Source organism: Mustela nigripes, chromosome 1 (assembly GCF_022355385.1).
Source record: "Mustela nigripes isolate SB6536 chromosome 1, MUSNIG.SB6536, whole genome shotgun sequence".
NCBI classification, from domain to species: domain Eukaryota; kingdom Metazoa; phylum Chordata; class Mammalia; order Carnivora; family Mustelidae; genus Mustela; species Mustela nigripes.
The window spans coordinates 89,405,236-89,423,617 of record NC_081557.1 but is presented as its reverse complement, the minus strand read 5'-3'; the positions used below and the strand labels follow the sequence as shown (position 1 = coordinate 89,423,617).

The following is an 18,382-nucleotide window of genomic DNA, read 5'->3' as shown; positions in this document are numbered from 1 at the left end:
GTTACTATTGGAATGATGTGAATTGCTGCACCTCTGTCCGCAGCTTGCCAAAGCACAGTCATGGGGGAGTATAGACTTTGGAACCAGAGTCTGTGTGCGAATTCCAGCTTCTCTGCTTACTAGTTTCATGACCTTGGGCTACTTACTTAATGGTTCCCTGCCCAGTTCCTTAGTCTGTAAAATGGGGGTAATAATTGTACCTATCTCATGACGTTGCTGTAAGGATCGAACGGGTCAATATTTAACTCCAACACACTTACCTCTGTGCCCGCCGTAGAGTAATACTGTTTGCTAGTATTAGTATCAGAGGCATCAGGTGGCCATACAGTGGGGCAGGAACTCAGCAGCCAATCCAGGGAACCTGTCTGCTGAGTAGACCTGCCTATGATTTCATTTGCTTTGGCCAAGACGCTGTTGTAGCCACTTGTATTTTGGAGTGGGAAGCCTGCTTCAGGGTAGGGTCCCAGGAGCAGCCCTCAAAGCTACGTGGTCACCCCACTGGGCACCTGGCTGGCTAGAGGGGTCAGTGACCTCTAACCCTGAGGGCTTCCTCTATGGCTCCTGACTCAAGCCCGTCTTTATTTCTCAGAAAAGAGAGAAATGTCAGGAGGAGGGGAAGGAGCAGGTAGAGAGACCCTCTCCTCCAGGACCAGTGCTAAGGCACAGGCCAGGTGTCATGATATTAGATGACATTCCTAGTTCTGGAAAATCTAAAGGCCCTTCCTTCGAGTTTCTACAGCAACCTCATATGAGGCTTCATCTGGAGATAGGGCGATGTAGTACGGACAGACAGCCTTGCCCAGTGGACAGACTTGGGCTTGAGTTTCTGCCCAGTGATTTGCTAATCAGGGATCTTGGGCAGGCCAATGAACCCGTCTGAGCCTCCTTTCCTCATCTGTGAAATGGGGATAATGAAAGCACCTACTCATAGGGTGCTTGTAAGGGTTAAATGCTGCATGTATATAAAATGTTTACTACAGAGCTTGGTGCGTAGTAAATGCTCAATAAATGTCAGCTACTAATTATTCCTTATTATTTGAAAACAGTGTTCTGCTGCCAAAATGTTTGAAAATGCTCTGATCTAGTCCTATTCTCCTGTTTTATGGGGGGAGAGCCTGGGGTCAGAGAAGGGGAATGACTTTCCCAAGGTCACAGTGGGGATGTGAGAGGGAGGTTTCTTTAGGAACACTTTCCCCCCACCCCAGAGGCAGTATTCTCTATCCTTTGTTTTTGTTTTGTCCTTTCTTTGCATTAAGCCTCTCCCCTCTCTCTCCTCACCACCCCTCCCTCTGAGGTGGCCCCTCCAGCCGCAGAGGGGAGGAAGACCTTACTCTACTGGAGGGAAAGCAGAGAGAAAGCTGGTGGGCTCTGGGCTCTGTAGGGGGCTGTGTGACCTCTAACAAGCCCCACCCTCTCTGAGTCTCTAGTCACTGGTGGAACCAGAGTGCTGTCACTCCAGCCCTGTAGACCTCACAGGCTGGTGGCATGGGGATCTAATAACGACCGGGAGGGGGAAAGGCACAGCACAGCAGAGGAGCAAAGCCAGTGCATGTCACCGTGATCATTGTGTGTTGGCAAGGACACTGGCCCTGGGGCCAGAGCTTTGAGGTCCAACTTCCTTCCCCTGCCCTCCCCTGCCCCACCCCAAGTTCTGGCGCTGGGACCCAGCCTCGGTTTCCTTGTCTGTAGAAAAAGCTGTGAGGAAGGAATGAAATGAGAGTCTCCTGGTGGCAGATTTTGGACCTGTAAGTTGTTCCACAAGTGTGAGATAGAATCTCTTGTCCAAGCTTTCCTCCTACGCATGTACCCCTCTGAGCCGCACAAGGACCTCTGTGTGCATGCAGGAGAGCCCAAGCCCAGCTGTGAGGCCCCCTCGGGCAGCCTCTCCTTTTCTTCTCAATTCACGTTGCTCTGCTCCAGGAAGAGGGCTAGCATAGAGCTGCTCCGTCTCCCGTACTTAAGGCTCTTTGAACCTCTTCCTTCCCAGGGCTGGGCCAAGAGCAGAGTGCTGCTGGTCTGGAGTTGACCTCCACGGGTGTCGCGCAGAGTCAAGGGTGGGCATCGGAGCTCCGGGGATTGGTTCCTGCTGTGCAGCTTCTTACCTGTATGATCTTTAGCTCATCACTCGTCCTCTCCAGGACTCAGTTTCCTTACCTGGAAAGGCCAGGGATAGCATTAGGAGTCTCTATTCCTCTTAAGCCTGAAATACTTCTGATCAAAAAATCACAGGCGAGGAGATTCTCTGAAATGTGCCCACGAGGGCCACCAGAACCTTGGCTTGCTCACAGAGTTCTTCCCTTGGAGCTGGAGTTTTGTTTTCCAGGCTCAGGGGACTACGAGTTGAGACTTTGGCGGGGACCTGGCTCTTCTGGCCGCATTCCTTGCCGCAGGGGCCTGAGTCCCTGGCCTGTTTTTCTGGAACGTGGTGCGTTCACCCGGATGCTCCTTCAGTGTGATTTCTGACAGTGTTGTCCCCTTTGGGCCAGCAGGAGGTGAGGGGGTCCTGTGGGGGAGCCCCAGGGAGTCCCATCTACCGCTCAGGCTGAGAAGCAGTGGGGATTCTAGGCCTAAAAGATGAGAAGACCGTGTGCTGAGCCTTTCATTTATCAAAGAACATCATGACAGAGGGCAGAGGAAGCTGGGCTTCCCTTCCAGCCAAGGGGGTGCCGTGGAGCCCCTTGTGTCCTCCATGGCTCGGCCCCAGGCTCTGGATCTGTGGGAAGGGACCAGAAAACAAGGCTTCAGGGTTCAATCTCACAAGTGTGTGTGGGGAGAACAGGCGTCAGGTCGCTCACCTGGGCCATGTCACCAGGAATCCCTGAAAGGTTTTATCTGTGGCTCTTCCTTGGGGTAGAGAGGAAGGAGTTTAAATTCTGAGCATTCCCAGCTCCACACATGGCTGGAGGTCAGGGAGGGATCGTCCTGTCCTGGAGTGGCACAGGGGTTTCTTTAGGACAGCTCTTTCTGACCATCAGCGGCTGTCACCAAAGCAGGGACATTAGGACAAGGAACACGGTGTAGTGATGCATTTGTGGTGCTTCCCTGGGCTTGGCTTGCCCCCACACGCATGTCTGCCTTTGCTCCCTCCACCCCCAGAGGTAAAGTGACGACCGAGGACACTGAGCTAGTGGGGAACTGGGAGTCAGAAATGTCCCGACCCCTGAGCTAGGGCTCTGTCTCCTCTCCATCCCAGGTCCTGCATCCCATTCTTCTGGGGTTTTCAGGGGGTTCTCCTCAGGCTCCCCCCCCCCCCCGGGCATTTCCTCGCCCCTATGAAGGAGATGGCAGGAATGCAGACAGAATTTTTTATTTTAATATTGAAGGGAAATTGAAGGCTGCGGAGATTAAGCCTCTTGTCCCAAGTCCAGCGTAGAACAGCCTTGGCAGCAACCCTCAAGCTCAGTTTCCCACGTGTTCTCTGTATAGAACTCTGACCATTAGGCAACACTGCCAGTTCCTTGGAGGAATCTCAAGTAACAAAAAAGGTGGGCATGGTGTCTGTGGGGCACTGGGGGGAGAAAAAACCCTGCTTTGACTGGTTTAAATGCCCAATGCCCGTGCCGGGAAGTCTCCCCTGGTTTGCTCTGGGAGCCGGCTGCCTAGCAGTTTCCAAGGTCCTGGGAGCTCTAATCTTGGCTCCCCCAGGAAGTCCCCACCTGGGACTGCCAAGTGGTCATAAAGTGGTCCTGGAAGTCTTACTGGGTTATACTGGGTGCAGAGCTGGTGAGAAGAGAAGCCGTCCAGAACTGGGAGAGGTTCAGCCCCATTGCCGAGCACCCTGCATTGTTTACCAGGCAGAAGTGAAAAATCCTGCTGGGACAGTTCTCCGTTCCTGTGCTCCCACCTCCCTCACCCAGAGAATTGCTCCCCAGGCAGACTCACATCCCCGTTCTGCCAAAGCTATGCAAATCAGCAGGCTCTGCTGCTCTGAGGTGGGAACGCAGAGGGCTGGTGCTGGTGCAGCTCCCAGTGTCTGTTGTTGGCCCCCTGGGGTCCTGATGGGTCATACCAGTCACCTAACCTCGCTGAGACTCAGTCTCCTCATCTGTGAAATGGGGGTGAATAATAATGTTTCATCTTCCCAAAGGTAAGGAACTTGCCCCCATGATCTCCTGAGGTCTCCCTGAGGCAGCGTTTCAAGGTGTTGGCTCTCCTCCCGCTTTCTTTCTGGAAGCCTCATGGCCCAGAGATTGCCAGGGGGCCATGAGAACCCAAAGAAGCTTGGAGAGAACCCAGCGGGGTGGCCCTCCCAGATTGGCATAGATCTCACCCATTTGCTCCCAAGACCTCCAAATGGGGGAATTCTAAAGCCACCTTCTGGAGCCCTTTCTGCCCTCCCCCCTTCCTTCTGTGTCTTTATTTTTTGTTTGTGTGCAGAACAAACAGGACAGAGGGAAGTGGTTAGAAGAGCTCATTGGTCCTTTGTGTTTCTCCTTCTGCCTATGCTGCAGACAGGGACGGTTTCCGGGAGGGGAGAAAAAACCCTGGTGCATTTCAACCAGCTGCATTGAGTGGAAAGACTTCAGAGATAGAAGGAATGTTAGAGGTTCCCTGAAATCCCCCTCTTGATGTCATCAAATTGTCGCTCAATTCAAAAACCACTTCTGTAGCATCCCTGGAAACAGGAGCAGCCCCTGGTTGAATATTCCTCGCAATGGGGAGCCCTCATGTTGTGAAACTGTGAAGTTTCACTGCTGAACACATCCGCTTTTCACAAAATTCTTCCTCCTACTGCGATGAAGCCTGCTTTCCAGCAGCTTCGCCAGTGGCCCCACTCTTGTTCTCAGCTGCTGCAGGCTACATCCTGTGCACTTCCATGCCAATATTTGGAGAGGAAGGAAAAGTCCACTGAAACTTATTTAAGCACTTACTATGCACCAGGCACCGTGACAAGTGCTTTCCAATGTTCTCTCGTTGAATTGTTTTTATACAATTTTTTTATTTTGCAAAACCTCAGACCCGTGGAAAAGCTAGAAAACAGGTAATGAACAGCCATGTACCCATCGCCTGGATTTATTAACTGTCAAGATCTCGCCACACTTGCTTCATCCATTTGTTTCTGAAATCCTTTTTTTTTTCCTTTTCAACTTTTCCTTGTGGGCATTTTCAAACACTTGTGACAATAGAGATGAATACAATGAGCCCCCATACCCTCATCGCTTACTCTCAACACCCATCACATGTCTGCTCTTCCTGCAGCTGGAATATTTTCTTATACATTCTAGACATCGCAACAATTCCATCCTAAATATGGCAAGGTTGCAGCTGTAAAACAGAAGGATCTTTTCTTTCTTAACTACAATACCATTATCGGACGTAAAATGAATTTCTCATTTAATTCTCCTGGCAATGCCATGAAGAAGGTTTTATGTAAAGGCACGTATTGTTGTCTCTACCGAATCTCCTTTCCTCATCTGGTGTGACATCTGGGCCCCTTTCCGTCTTGGTCCTCATGCTCTGCAGCCCAGTTTTCATCAGCCCGGTTCATCCCTTTTCCAAACTGACGCTCTGTCCTAGGCACAATGCTGTCACTCAGGAGTCTGCCTTGATCTGCATCTCCATTAACGCGCAAGACCGCCTTGGCTTTTTAAGCAACGACACTACACACGTGTCACCCATTTTGGGCTAATATTGAGCTCTGGCCAGCTCAGAATCTCCTTTTCTGTGGTTTCTTTTCCACGGGGGATGCTCTTAATGCCAGTCTCCCCTCGTGTCCCCTCCTCAAAAGGTTTATTTCCAAATCATGTCTGCCAACAACAGAAATGAGAATTCTATCTTCGTTTTTGTTTTTCTTTTTTTGGCAGAGGAAGCATATCTGGTTTCTTTCAGAGATTCGGCCATTCTCAAAATGTAACATAGAGGGGCGCCTGGGGGACTCAGTGGGTTAAGCCTGAGCCTTCGGCTCAGGTCATGATCTCAGGGTCCTGGGATTGAGCCCCACATCGGGCTCTCTGCTCAGCAGGGAGCCTGCTTCCCCTCTCTCTCTGCCTGCTGCTCTGCCTACTTGTGATCTCTCTCTCTGTCAAATTAATAAATAAATTTTTTTTAAAAAAATGTAACATACAGAGGATAGACATTTCAGTGGCAAAATGCCCGATATTCTGCACGCCTGAATTACTGGTCACGATATGTATCAGCTATGGTTATTGCTGATGTAGTTTGAAGGGGGTTATTGCTATTATTGTAAAAGCTTTTTATGAGGCTTCTCACTGTAGCACGTGGTATGGTTTCTTTTTTTTTTTTTTCTTTCAGCTTTATTGACGTGCCAGTGATCGATAAAATTGTAAGATATTCACAGGGTACGTCATGCTGATTTGATATGCGTACACACTGGGACACGATCCCTTCCATCTGGTTAACGTTTACGTCTGTCTCCTCACCTATTTACGTTTTTTTGGTATGTGAGAGAACGTCTCAGTTCTACTCTCAGCAAATTTCCATTATACAGTCGAGAGCTATCGACTCTAGTCACCGTGCTCTGTATGATAGCCTCAGACTTTATTCGTCTTAAAGCTGAGCATTTGTAGCCTTTCACCAACCTCATTCCTGTCCCCCCCAGCCATCAGCCTCTGGCAACCACTTTCCTACTCTCTCACACTCTGTTTCTAGGAGTTTGACTTTTTTTAAAAAAATTGTTTTGAGATTCCACATGTAGGTGATACCGTGTAATACTTGTGTTTTTATGTCTTATCTTATTAAGTCTTTTATTAAGACTTATGATCTAAGTCTTATTTCACTTAGCATAATGCCCACAAGATCCATCTATGCTGTCACAAATGGCAGGATTTCCTTTTTTTCTCATGGCTGAGTAATATTCCAGTGTGTGTAGAATAAATAATCTGTGTGATTTTATATATTCATTTTAAAGATTGTATATATTTCAAGGATTTTACATATTTACTTATTTATTTGCAAGAAAGTATGAGCCAGGGAAGGAGGGGCAGAGGGAGAGGGAGAAGCAGACTCCCCACCAAATAGAGAGACCTATGTGGGACTCGATCCCAGTACCCTGGGGTCATGACCTGAGCCAAAGGTTGTTGCTTAACCAACTGAGCCACCTGGGTGCCCCTGCGTGTGTGTTTAAATAAACAACATCTTTTTTATCTATTTACCTATCAATGGACACACGTTGTATCTATATGTTGGTTATCGTGAATATTGCCATGGTGAACATGGGGTTGCAGATATGTCCTTAATAACGTTGTTTTCATTTCCTTTGGAGATAGACGCCAAAGTGGGATTGCTGGATCCCCTGTAGCAGACAGTCTTCTAGTTAGGTATTACTCCGGGCAATTTGACTACTTTAATGGACTACCCAACATAAAGTAGAAAAGCAGAGTTCTGGGCTAGTATATTTGTTAAAACAGAATTCCTTAGTTGAAAAAAAAAAAATCCCTAGTTTACTTTTTTTCTGTTTCATTTTGTTGAGGTAAAAAAAAATAACATAAAAGTTAAACAAAAAAACATTAAATTTAAACATAAAATATACCATCTTAACCATTTCTGAATATAACTTCAGCCTTCCCTTTTATATCTACAGTTGGTTTTGTTTAACTGAAGCACAGGATCTTACATTTATTCCTGTTACATTTTACCTTGTTGGTTTTGGCTTCCTATTAGAACATGCCAAAATAGTTTCTAATCCTGATTCTGTCCTCCAGTTTTCTGCATTAATCTCCCTCCCTGCTTTGAATCACTTCCAAATTCGATCAGCATTTATTTACCTAAGCTGTTGATCAAAGTCAAACCCTTGGTTTCTGTGTGTCCCACTGGATGCAGTGCCTTTTTTTTTTGTTGTTGTTTTTTGTTTTTTTTTTGTTGTTGTTGTTAATGTAAGCTCTAGACCCAACATGGGGCTGGACCTCAAAACCCCAAGATCAAGAGTCACATGCTATGCCAACTGAGCCAGCCAGATGTCCCATGCAGTGTCTATTGGGAACACCGTATGAGTATAGGAGTTGAGAAATCAAACTTTGGTCTTGATTCAAGTTCTCTGAGGCTGTGTGTCCTCTGTAAGGTGCTTCCCCTCTGAGTTTGGGCTTTAGTGTCCTTCCAGTTCTTCCTTCTGTGTGTCTGTCCAGCTTTGTTTTTTCCTGCAAGTGGCTGCTACCTTCCAAAGAGGGACCCAGGGCCTGGAAGTGTGACGTGTTCAAAGTTTTGGCAGACGGTGGTACTTGTGACTTTCTCAGGTTAGAATCAAAGATTTGTTTTTGGAGAATTTCCTTAGTCATTTGGACCAAACCCATGGTCATTCAGCACCTACTGCATACTGGACACTTTTAGGCACTTGAGGGACAAAATGAATACGACTTATAATAACCCTGGCCTCTAGAAGCTCATGATTTCATGAGAGCAGCAAACACATGAACCACTTGGTCTAATAAACGGGATATATGCAATAAGAGATATAAATAAGAGGTGTGGAAACACAGAGAAAATCCCTTATTTGGCTTTGGGTAAGTTTCATGGAGGATGTGATATTTGAGTTTAGTCTCAGTCTTTCTAGGGAGAAAAGGACACAGCACATGCAAAGTCCCTAACATAAGACCAGGCTCAGTCTGGGTAGAGCCCAGGATGTCTGGAGCCCAGCTCTACAACTGGGTAGTGCCTCCCAGCTCAGAAAGCATGGTCACCCACTTTCTGTCATTTGAGCTTTACTATATTCTTGGAAAATGGCTAGAATGAGAATTACAACCTTATGCCATTGAGAAGCCTAAAAATTGGCGCTACCTGTCTTGACCAAACTGCCTGGGGGTGATGGAACCAAGGCTTGAACTTCAGTCCTCTGACTTCAAGTCCAGGCTGTTTCCAAGTACACTCCACAGAGTACTGAAAAGGGGTAGAAATAAGAAATAAGAAATAAATTAGAAATAAATTTCTGCAGTCAACAAAACCAAAAGGCAGGGACGCCTGGGTGGCTGAGTTGGTTAAGCAGCTGCCTTTGGCTCGGGTCATGATCCCAGCGTCCTGGGATCGAGTCCCACATCGGGCTCCTTGCTCGGCAGGGAGCCTGCTTCTCCCTCTGCCTTTGCCTGCCACTCTGTCTGCCTGTGCTCGCTCGTGCTCCCTCTCTCTCTCTGATAAATAAAATCTTAAAAAAAAAAAAAAAAGGCAACTGACAGAATAAGAGAAGATATTCACAAATAACATATCAGATAAAGAGCTAGTATCCAAAATCTATAAAGAATTTATCAAACTTAACACCCAAAGAACAATAATCCAATCAAGAAATCCAATCAAAGAAGACATCCAAATGGCCACCAGACACATGAAAAAGTACTCTACATCACTCAGCATCAGGGAAATACAAATCAAAACCACAGTGAGATACCACCTCACACCAGTCAGAATGGCTAAAATTAACAAGTCAGAAAATGACAGATGTTGGCAAGGATGCAGAGAAAGGGGAACCCTCCTACACTGTTGGTGGGAATGCAAGCTGGTGCAGCCACTCTGGAAAACAGGATGGAGCTTCCTCAAAAAGTTGAAAATTGAGCTACACTATGACAGCAATTACACTACTGGGTATTTACCCCAAAGATACAAATGTAGTGATCTGAAGGGGCACGTGCACCCCAATGTTTATAGCAGCAATGTCCACAGTAGCCAAACTAGGGAAAGAGCCCAGATGTCTATCAACAGATGAATGGATAAAGAAGATGTGGTATATAAACACACTGGAATACTATGCAATCATCAAAAACCCCAAAATCTTGCCATTTACAACAATGTGGATGGGACTAGAGGATATTATGCTGAGTAAAATAAGTCAATCAGAGAAAGACAATTATCATATGATCTCACTGATAAGAAGAATTTGAGAAACAAGACAGGATCATAGGGGAAACAAGATGAAACCTGAGAGGGAGACAAACCATAAGAGACTCTTAATCTCAGGAAACAAAATGAGAGTTGTCAGAGGGGAGGTGGGTAGGAGGGATGAGGCGTCTGGGTGCTGGACATTGGGGAAGGTATGTGCTATGGTGAGAGCTGTGAATTGTGTAAGACTAATGAATCACAGACCTGTACCCCTGAAACAAGTAATACATTCTATGTTAATAAAAATAAATAAATAATAATAACATTTTTAAAAAAGAAAGAAATTTCTGATGCTTGTGGACCACTATTTCATCTAATATGATTACTACATCCTCTCCTTTCTCTGCGAAAGAGGAGCACCTACCTTACTCGATGAGTAAATCAAGTCCCGGGAATGGCTCACTAGTCATCTCTCAATCTAGAGCATTAGCAGTGGAATCAGAACGGAACAGGAATTGCTTTGGAGAGATGAGCCCTTCCTAAGTGCCCAGCACTGAGCTATAGAGCCATCAAAGCTCTGTTGGAGTGTCGTGGGGCTGGGGTCCTTGGGAGGGTCTGGCCAACCAGGTACCTCATTCACTTAGTTGGGATTCAAGGAGGACTAGGTATAGATACTAATGCAGGTTAAGAATGAATTTGATGAGAAGAAATGTCCTCCTCAGGCTCCAAGTGCAGCAGGTGCAACCTCATGGTAAGAGGCCTCTTGAGAAAGGCCATGGATAAACTTCTAGGCAAGAAATATTGTTCATTTTGTTGGCTGGTGAGTTTTAAAATTAAACTCCAAATTCTGCTTGCTCATCTTTTCCATTTTGTGGTTCTCATAAACAACATGATAATTGCATTCAAAGAAATCAAAAGAGAAGACCTTCTTTAATTGTCCACAAAGCTGATGACCTCCTCCAAGTCAAACCATTTTGGCCCTCCACTGTTTCTCTCACTGTATTGTTACCTCCTTCTGGAAATATCTCTTATCTCCCAGTCACCACGCTTGACTGGTCTTCCTCCTACTTGAGGGCCCACTCTTTCTCTGCCCCTTTTCTGGCTCCTCCTCCTCATACCAGCCTGGACTTTTCTTTCTTCTTCTTCTTCTGGACTCAGTTCCTTTGTAACCTGGCGGAGTCTTGTGGCTTCAAATGCAACCTATAAGTGGGTAACCACCCACATTATACTACTGACCTCACACCTCTTCTGAGTCCAAACTCACTTCTTCTCCTCTCCTGGGATATCTCACTGGCACCTCGAACTTACCTCATTCAAAAACATAGCTTTTGACCTTCTACCAACAGCCTACTCTTCCCTGAGTCCCCCCGGCTCTGGTAATGGCACCACCAATTATTCCGTCGAGAAACCTCAAACCCTAGAAGTCATCCTTGATTCCTCTCCTTCCTTGTGCCACACCTCCCATCCATCAGTCAGTGCTGTCAGCTCTCAATTCAAAATGCATTCTAAATCCAGGCTCTTCTCACCACCTCCACTGTTACTGTCCCTCCCACTCCACTGCCCTTTCTCATTGGGGTCACTGTAATGCCTCTCAACTGGTCTTGCTTCCTGCTCTCTAACCCCCTACTGGCTCCTCACCACAGGTTTAAGCACTGAAGTTAGATCGTGTGACAACTCTGCTCAAACCCTCTATCACTTCCTGTCGTCCTTCAGCTTTCACCACAACCCATCTGCCAGATGCACGTCATCTTGCCCCTGATTACCCCATTCTTCAGCCATACCAGCCTCATTACCATTCCTCAGCATGCAAGCCTGCTCTTGCCTTAGGTCCTGATACTTCTGTTTGGAATGATCTTCCTCAGACCTTCGAAAGGTTGGGTCCTCACTTCATAGAGTGAAATCGTCACCTCCCCTCAGTGACCTTCCCAGACCACCTGCTTATGAAGAGCCTCTAACACACCCTTCCCCTGACAAAGTATTATTGTTCTCCACAGTAATTATCTCTAAGTGAACTTCTATATTTGTTTTCTTATTCCTTTTATGTCTCTTCAACTCCAAGAGAAGTCAGGGACTTCTACTGTCTTCTCCAGGATTGTATTCCCAGCACCTAGAACAGTGCCTGGTACCTGGTGTGGGCTGAGTAAATGCATGTTGAATGAATGAATTTGCTTTTTTGTCAGGTTTTAGAATTACTCCTATTAGGCCAACTTTACAATGTCATGGAAGGATTTTTTTTTTAAGGTAAAAGCTCCTTAAAAATAAAATCTAGGACTACCTGGATTATCTAGCAATTCCATTTCTGGGTATTGCTCCAAAGAAAGTGAAGACACTACCTCAAAAAGATTTCTGCCCTCCCATGTTCAATGCAGTATTATTTATAATTACCAAAACATGGAAACAAGCAAAGTGTCCACTGGTAGATGAATAAGTAAAGAAAATATGCCGTGTATATATGTATATACACATAGCATGGCATCTGGAACATTATTCGGCCATGAAAAAGAATGAAATCTTGCCATTTTTGACAACATGGACAGAACTTGAGGGCATTATGCTAAGTGAAATAAATCAGAGAATGATAAATACCATATGATCTCACTTATATGTGAAATCTAAAAAGCAAGCAATGAAACAAGGGAAAAAAACCCCGAAAAACAAGCTCATAGATGTAGAGAACAGATTGGTGGTTGCCAGAGGTCGGGGAGTGGGGATAGGTGAAATGGATAAAAGGTGTCAAAACTTCCTGTTATAAAATAAGTCCTGGGGATGTAATGAACAGCATGGTGACTATAGTTAATAACACTGGATTGCATATTTGAAAGTTGCTAAGAGAGTAGATCTTAAAAATTCTCATTGCAAGAAAAAAACTTTGTAACCATGGACGGTGGTGAATGTTTGCTAGAAGTACTGTGGTGATTGGTTAGTTCACAATGTATACAAACGTTGAATCACATGGTACACCTGAAACTAATATTGTATGTCAGTTACACCTCAATTAAAAAAAAGATAAAAGCAATTTTACCTTTAGGTCTATCTTTCTATGTGCAACTGCTTTCAGACTGTGGGTCCTTCCTACCTTTAGCTCCCCTTGCTGATTTTATATATTAATCGATCTCAAAATCAGACTGCTATCCAGAGGAGATCAATCTGTGTCTCTCTGTAAGCCCTTCTCATGACCCCCCCCCCCCTTCATCCCCTGCTCTCATCTTGCTGGTGCCCTCACAACCATGCAGGAAGGGACACGTTTCCCCGTCCTCATTTAGAACAGAACAGAGCAAGGGGACTTAAGTTAAATCTCCAGAGGATTCTCTTAGATCCCATTCATTCTTCTACCAGCATTTCTTGAGACACTGGGCTGTGTTAGAAACCATGATGGCCACTGAGAATGGATGTCATGTCCCCCCTTTCATGGAACTCATAGTCTAGTGGGAGAGAGAGGCCCACAAAAAATCATGTGCCATGTGGTGGTAGTGGGGGCTCCTGGGGTCCAGAGCGGAGAGGGACCAACCAACTCTGTGAAAGGGCGTGGTGCACAGAGGTGTGGAAACAGGACAGTCTTGGTGTGTTTGTGCATGACCTCTGGGTACCTGGGAGGGAATATGCCAGATCCTGAGGGATAGTTCTATGGGGCATTGAGTGTTGTGTTAAGAAATGGAGACTTTATTCCTAAGTTATTGAAGATGCAATGAAAAGCAAAAGAATTTTCTGATTGAAAGTTCTGAATTCATTCGCTTGTTCATTTATTCTTTCATTCAACCAGTATATTTTGAACTCCTGTTACGTACTAAACTAATCCTGCTGCTAGGCTCTGAGTGTATGGTGTTTAGTAAATGCTATTGCAGAACCAGCAGCCATGGCACACAAAGGAAGCTTGTTTGGTGGCTTTTGCCATAGAAAGGTTTTTTGTTTTTTGTTTTTTAAGATTTTATTTATTTGACAGAGAGAGAGTGAGAGGGAGAGAGCTCAGGCAGGGGGAGGAGCAGGCAGAGGTAGAGGGAAAAGCAGGATCTCCACTGAGCAGGGAGCCCAATGAGGGGCTTGATCCTAGGCCACAGGGATCCTGACCTGAGCCAAAAGCAGATGCTTAACTGACTGAGCCACCCAGGCGCCCCACAGCCATAGAGAGTTACAGAAAAGGAAACTAACAATGGAAGCAAGTCCCCAAACAATAGGTGTATATTTAAGCAAATTACAGTCCCCAGAAGGGAATATTAGGGAACCATTAAAAACGATGTTTGCAAGCATAGGAGGAAAAAAAGATTTATGGTGCCCCTTAATAGTATAGGGGATATATTAATGATGTTCACTGGGAAAAGCCGGGTGAAATTTATACAGGCAGTGAGTATCAGTGAGGAAAAACAAGCATAAGAAGAGACCATAAAATATACAAAAATATGAATTACAGCTGCCCCTCAGCAAAGTGATTTTTCTGCTGCTTTATACTTTTTCTGTACCAAATATTTTCCTCTGTTAAGCACACACTTACTTGTCCCACCATAACTTGTTCCATTGTGAAAGGAAAGAGATGAACAGACAAGAAATGAAAGCCAGAGCGGGGGAAGCAAAGACAGACACCTGCCTCAATGACATGACTTAGGTGTCCTCTCTCCAGGAGGGTCAGGATGGGGCAACTGTGTTGGGCTGAGGACCCTCGGCTGGTCGTTCCTTGCTTAGCCACGACAGCCTGTGCTATGTCTGAGGGAGAGCAGCAGAACACACACTCCGGGATGTCAAGTACAATCCCGGGTGACTCTGGGTGACCTCCGACTAGTCAGTCTTCCTGGTAATCCACCTCCCTGGAGGAGAGTTTCCAAAGACCTCTCCAGGAAACAGGATAAGTAGGAGGATCCTGGCTGCAGGGGAAGCGGGTGTTCTTTTTCAAAAATCTAGACAATCTCCTCCCCTCATCGCCATTTCCCTCTAACTCTCCGTCTGTTCCAGTCCTGCTAGCAACTCATATATTTTCATTTTTATCTCTTTCAGGAAATGACCGAAATGGCCTAGATTTCAACAGGCAGGTAAGGTGTTTCAGAAACAAAACCTTTATTCTATAAATGGGGGTGGGGGGAATATATTTATATATTCTACAAATGGGTAGGGGGGGCGGCCACTTAGACCACATCAGGTGTGGGAGATAGAAAAAGATTATGTCAAGGTATTTATTCATAGGGTCAATAGCTTTCTGGCTTGGAAGGAGCCTTTTGTCCAGCCCCTGCCCCAGGCCACAATCCAATGTTGGGGTCTCCGCTACCCTATCAACATAGAGTGCTAACAAATGGAGCATTTGCTTAGGGTTGAATTCTAGCCTGATGTGATGCAGAATCCGAGACCACAGCTCTCTTCCCATCATGGTGTTTAGTCTGAGTTTCCTCTTGAGTGAGTCGGTCCGCGTGGACCAGTTGTACGGAGAGGACTGTATGGAGGTACCAAGGATGGAGGACCTGGGACCCTCAGGGAACTATGACTGAAAGGGGAAGACAAGGAACCAAACAGGAGGAACAGAACAAGAGGGCCCGGGACAAATTATATAATCTGGCTCTGGGTGGGGGTGGGGGTCAGTGTAGACACAAGCTTGGCATCTTTGAAGAAAACCGAGTTGCGTGGGGTTTGAGTTAGTCTGGGCGGGCTTCGGGTGGAGGCAGGTGGTGCTGGACAGGGTGTGAGATGGACGGATGTGAAGGGAAGGATGGGGCAGAGGGAGAGGATTTTCCCCTTGAGATCAGGGGCTGGAGGGAAACTGAGGGACAGGGCTCGGACAGGGCGTGGTGCCCCAGCAGATGTGGGAGGGTGTGTTGGGGGGAGGAAAGTGAAGGTGGTCTGAGTTTTCTCCGCTGAAAATTTAATCGATTTCCTAAATTTGGCCAAGGTGGGTAGGGCAGGGGTACTATGCCAGGTGTGGGAATACAAAGAAAATTAAGACAGGATCTCTTCCCTGGAGGAGCGTAGCATGGGGAGAGGGAGAGAGAGAGAGAAGGAGAGGGAGAGGGAAGGAAAGAGACTCCTCAGGAAATAATCATATTACACTGGCATCCCTGCTTTGCTAGAGGTGTGTAGAAAGCCTGGTGTCCAACAGAAGGGGAAAGAGTTCATTTTCCCTGGGAGATCAGGGTAGGCTTCATGGAGGAGGTAATATTTGAATTTAGCTCGAAAGGGTGAGCAGGACTCTGTCGGGCAGAGAAGAGTGTGATGGGACGACAGAAGATCCAATGTGTATGGGAGGGGCTTTGGAGAATCATAGTTTCCTTCTTGCTCTGATATTTTGCGTCCAAGTTTAGGTGACAGTCTGAGGTGGGACCGGAGATCAGACTCCTTTATCTATAGTGATTCAAAGTCACTACTAACGTTTCCTAAAGGGCTGGGTCCTTTCTGGGTCTATCCTTCATGGTCAGAGAGAACAATAATCTGGAGTCCAAAGCCAGAACCTCTCAGGCAGGCCCTTTCTGCGTTTTGTTCACTGTGGAAGTTGGCTGACCAGTGGAGGCCAACTGTACGCGAGGTCTGAAGCAGAGGTTTCAGACGTAGCTACAAGGAAGGACGTGCCGCCAACTTGGTTTATGAAACACCGGAAGAGCCACCAAGGGAAAAAGACAGTAGAATCAGCTTCTCAGCCATGGTCTTCGCATATGAGACACATTCTTCTCTCAGGGATAGTTTTGCCAGGTTTGCTTTCAGGGCGGGAGGACGGAGGAGATTCCCAAGGATTCTGGGATCCTGAAGGAGAGCCCTAAGCAGGCTGGGATGGGTCCTGTGCACTGTGCTTTCCACTCTGAGAAGGCAGGATGGCAGCCTGGGACCCCCACCCGCACCCCCTCGGTGTCCCAGGCCCTTAGGAGAGGATGCATGGGGAGGAGTTCATTCCACACCGAGATGTGACCACACCAGCCCAGGCCGGAGGTGGCCTGCTCCACAGGCCCAGTGGGTTGAAGTGCCTATGTGATCTTTTGGAAGCTTGAGAAACCTCTGTGCTTGGGACAAGGCTGGGGGCAGCCCCTCTGGCCCTAGGCAGCCTCCAGAGAGGCCCCTGACCCTTTGAACATCTTTTGGGGTGTGGTTTCTCCAGCAGGCAGGAGAAAGTGTGCTGGCTTCTGCCAGGAGTGGGCCTCACTTGAGTTTGCTTCACTTAGCATGGGATGGGTTATTCCCTCCTCCCTCCCCTGGAAAGGCTTTTTGGATTTCTCATTACTGACAAGAACAGACATGACAGATCTCTCCTTTCAAGAACAGGGGAATTTTGGAGAAAGAGGCTCAGCCGGGTCACACTGCTTTATACTCTTACGCCAGAGCACTCCTCCGTTCACGCGTGTATACATCCATGCCCCCCCCATGCCCCCCCATGCCCCTCCCAAGGCTCCTCCCTGCTACCTGCCACTCTGTCCCTCAGTGCCATCCGACACGGACACCCACAGCTTCACATTCATTCTGGCCCCCCGCAGACCTATAGGGGGGGCCCCAGGATCTCTCAAGCCACTGCATTGATGGTCATACCTCCACACGTCACCAGGAGGGAAGTAAACCAACATTCGCTGTCTGCCACGCTCTATGCAAGGGGCTTTGGGTACTTTATCTCATCAAATTCTTGCTCTAAACCATAGGTTAGTATCCCCATTGGACAGGTGAGGAAGGGGCCTCCCAGGCAGCCCCACCTTTTTTTTTTGGGCAAAGGATTTGGGAGATTAACTGATGTGCTGAAGGTCACATGACTGGCCAACCGGCAGAGCTAGGACGCGAACCCACATCCCTTGGACACCAGAGCCCATCTTTCCCATGATGTCCTGCTGCATCCTTCTCTACATTCTCTCCGCTCTCCGCTCCCGGCACACACGCCATCCTCAGGGAGAGGCCTGGGACCCAGAGGCTGAGCGTGACCTCACTGTGACTAACTGGGAGGAAATGGGTGGCAGAGGGTGTGGAGAAGGGAAGAAAGGGTGGTTGTGTAGGAGCAGCCTGGTATGGTACAAAGAAGGGGTTGGCAGATGCCGAAAGCAAAGGATGAGCTGCTGCCCTTGGTGAAGCCCCGGCTGGGAAGCCTCAAGCCAGTTGGTGCAACTGGGAGTTGCAACCAGGTCTTGGCTAGATAGTCCTACAGTTGCGTGAGCAAGGGACGCTGGCTCATCAGGAAGTTTTTCGAACTGAGCCTGTTCACTTCCTGGTCCCAGGAAAGCAGCCTGAGCCTGTGTGGAGAATTGTGGGAAGACCCAGGGACCCAGGGCCAGTGCTGCCTGCTGCCCCGGGAAGGATGAGCAAGTGGAGAGGCAACAGGATAAGACCAGATCCCTGGCTGGGAAGGCGGGTGTCCTGGTGCCAACGTGTTTCTCTACCTCTCCCTAGTCGTTGCCCTTAGACAAACCCCTTCATCTTCCCGGGCCTCAGTTTCCTCTCACATATAGTGAAGACGTTTGCATGAGGAGATCTCTCAGTCTGTCTGTTATGGCCCCTTGTTTCTTCCCTGCCCTATTCCGACTGGTTGGCTTGACTCCCACTCTCCTTTCATTTCTTTCTCTGAAGAGAAATAGGGGAGACTGTCCGACCATTTTTTCACCCTGAGCGGGAGACTGTGGGGGGGAAGGAAATATATCCCATGATATCTTTCCAGTCTTTATGATTTTGTGTCATCCAGTGAAAA

The 18,382-nt window shown here is 47.2% G+C and overlaps 1 protein-coding gene across 1 annotated transcript in view; it reads left to right on the top strand.

The window, feature by feature from the left end:
- POU2F3 (POU class 2 homeobox 3) overlaps nucleotides 1-18,382 on the top strand; it is a 76,673-nt gene that overhangs the window by 16,713 nt on the left and 41,578 nt on the right. Inside the window, exon 3 of the mRNA XM_059415369.1 lies at nucleotides 14,743-14,777. Coding sequence (XP_059271352.1) covers nucleotides 14,743-14,777 — 35 coding nt within the window. The remainder of the gene's footprint in view (nucleotides 1-14,742; nucleotides 14,778-18,382) is intronic.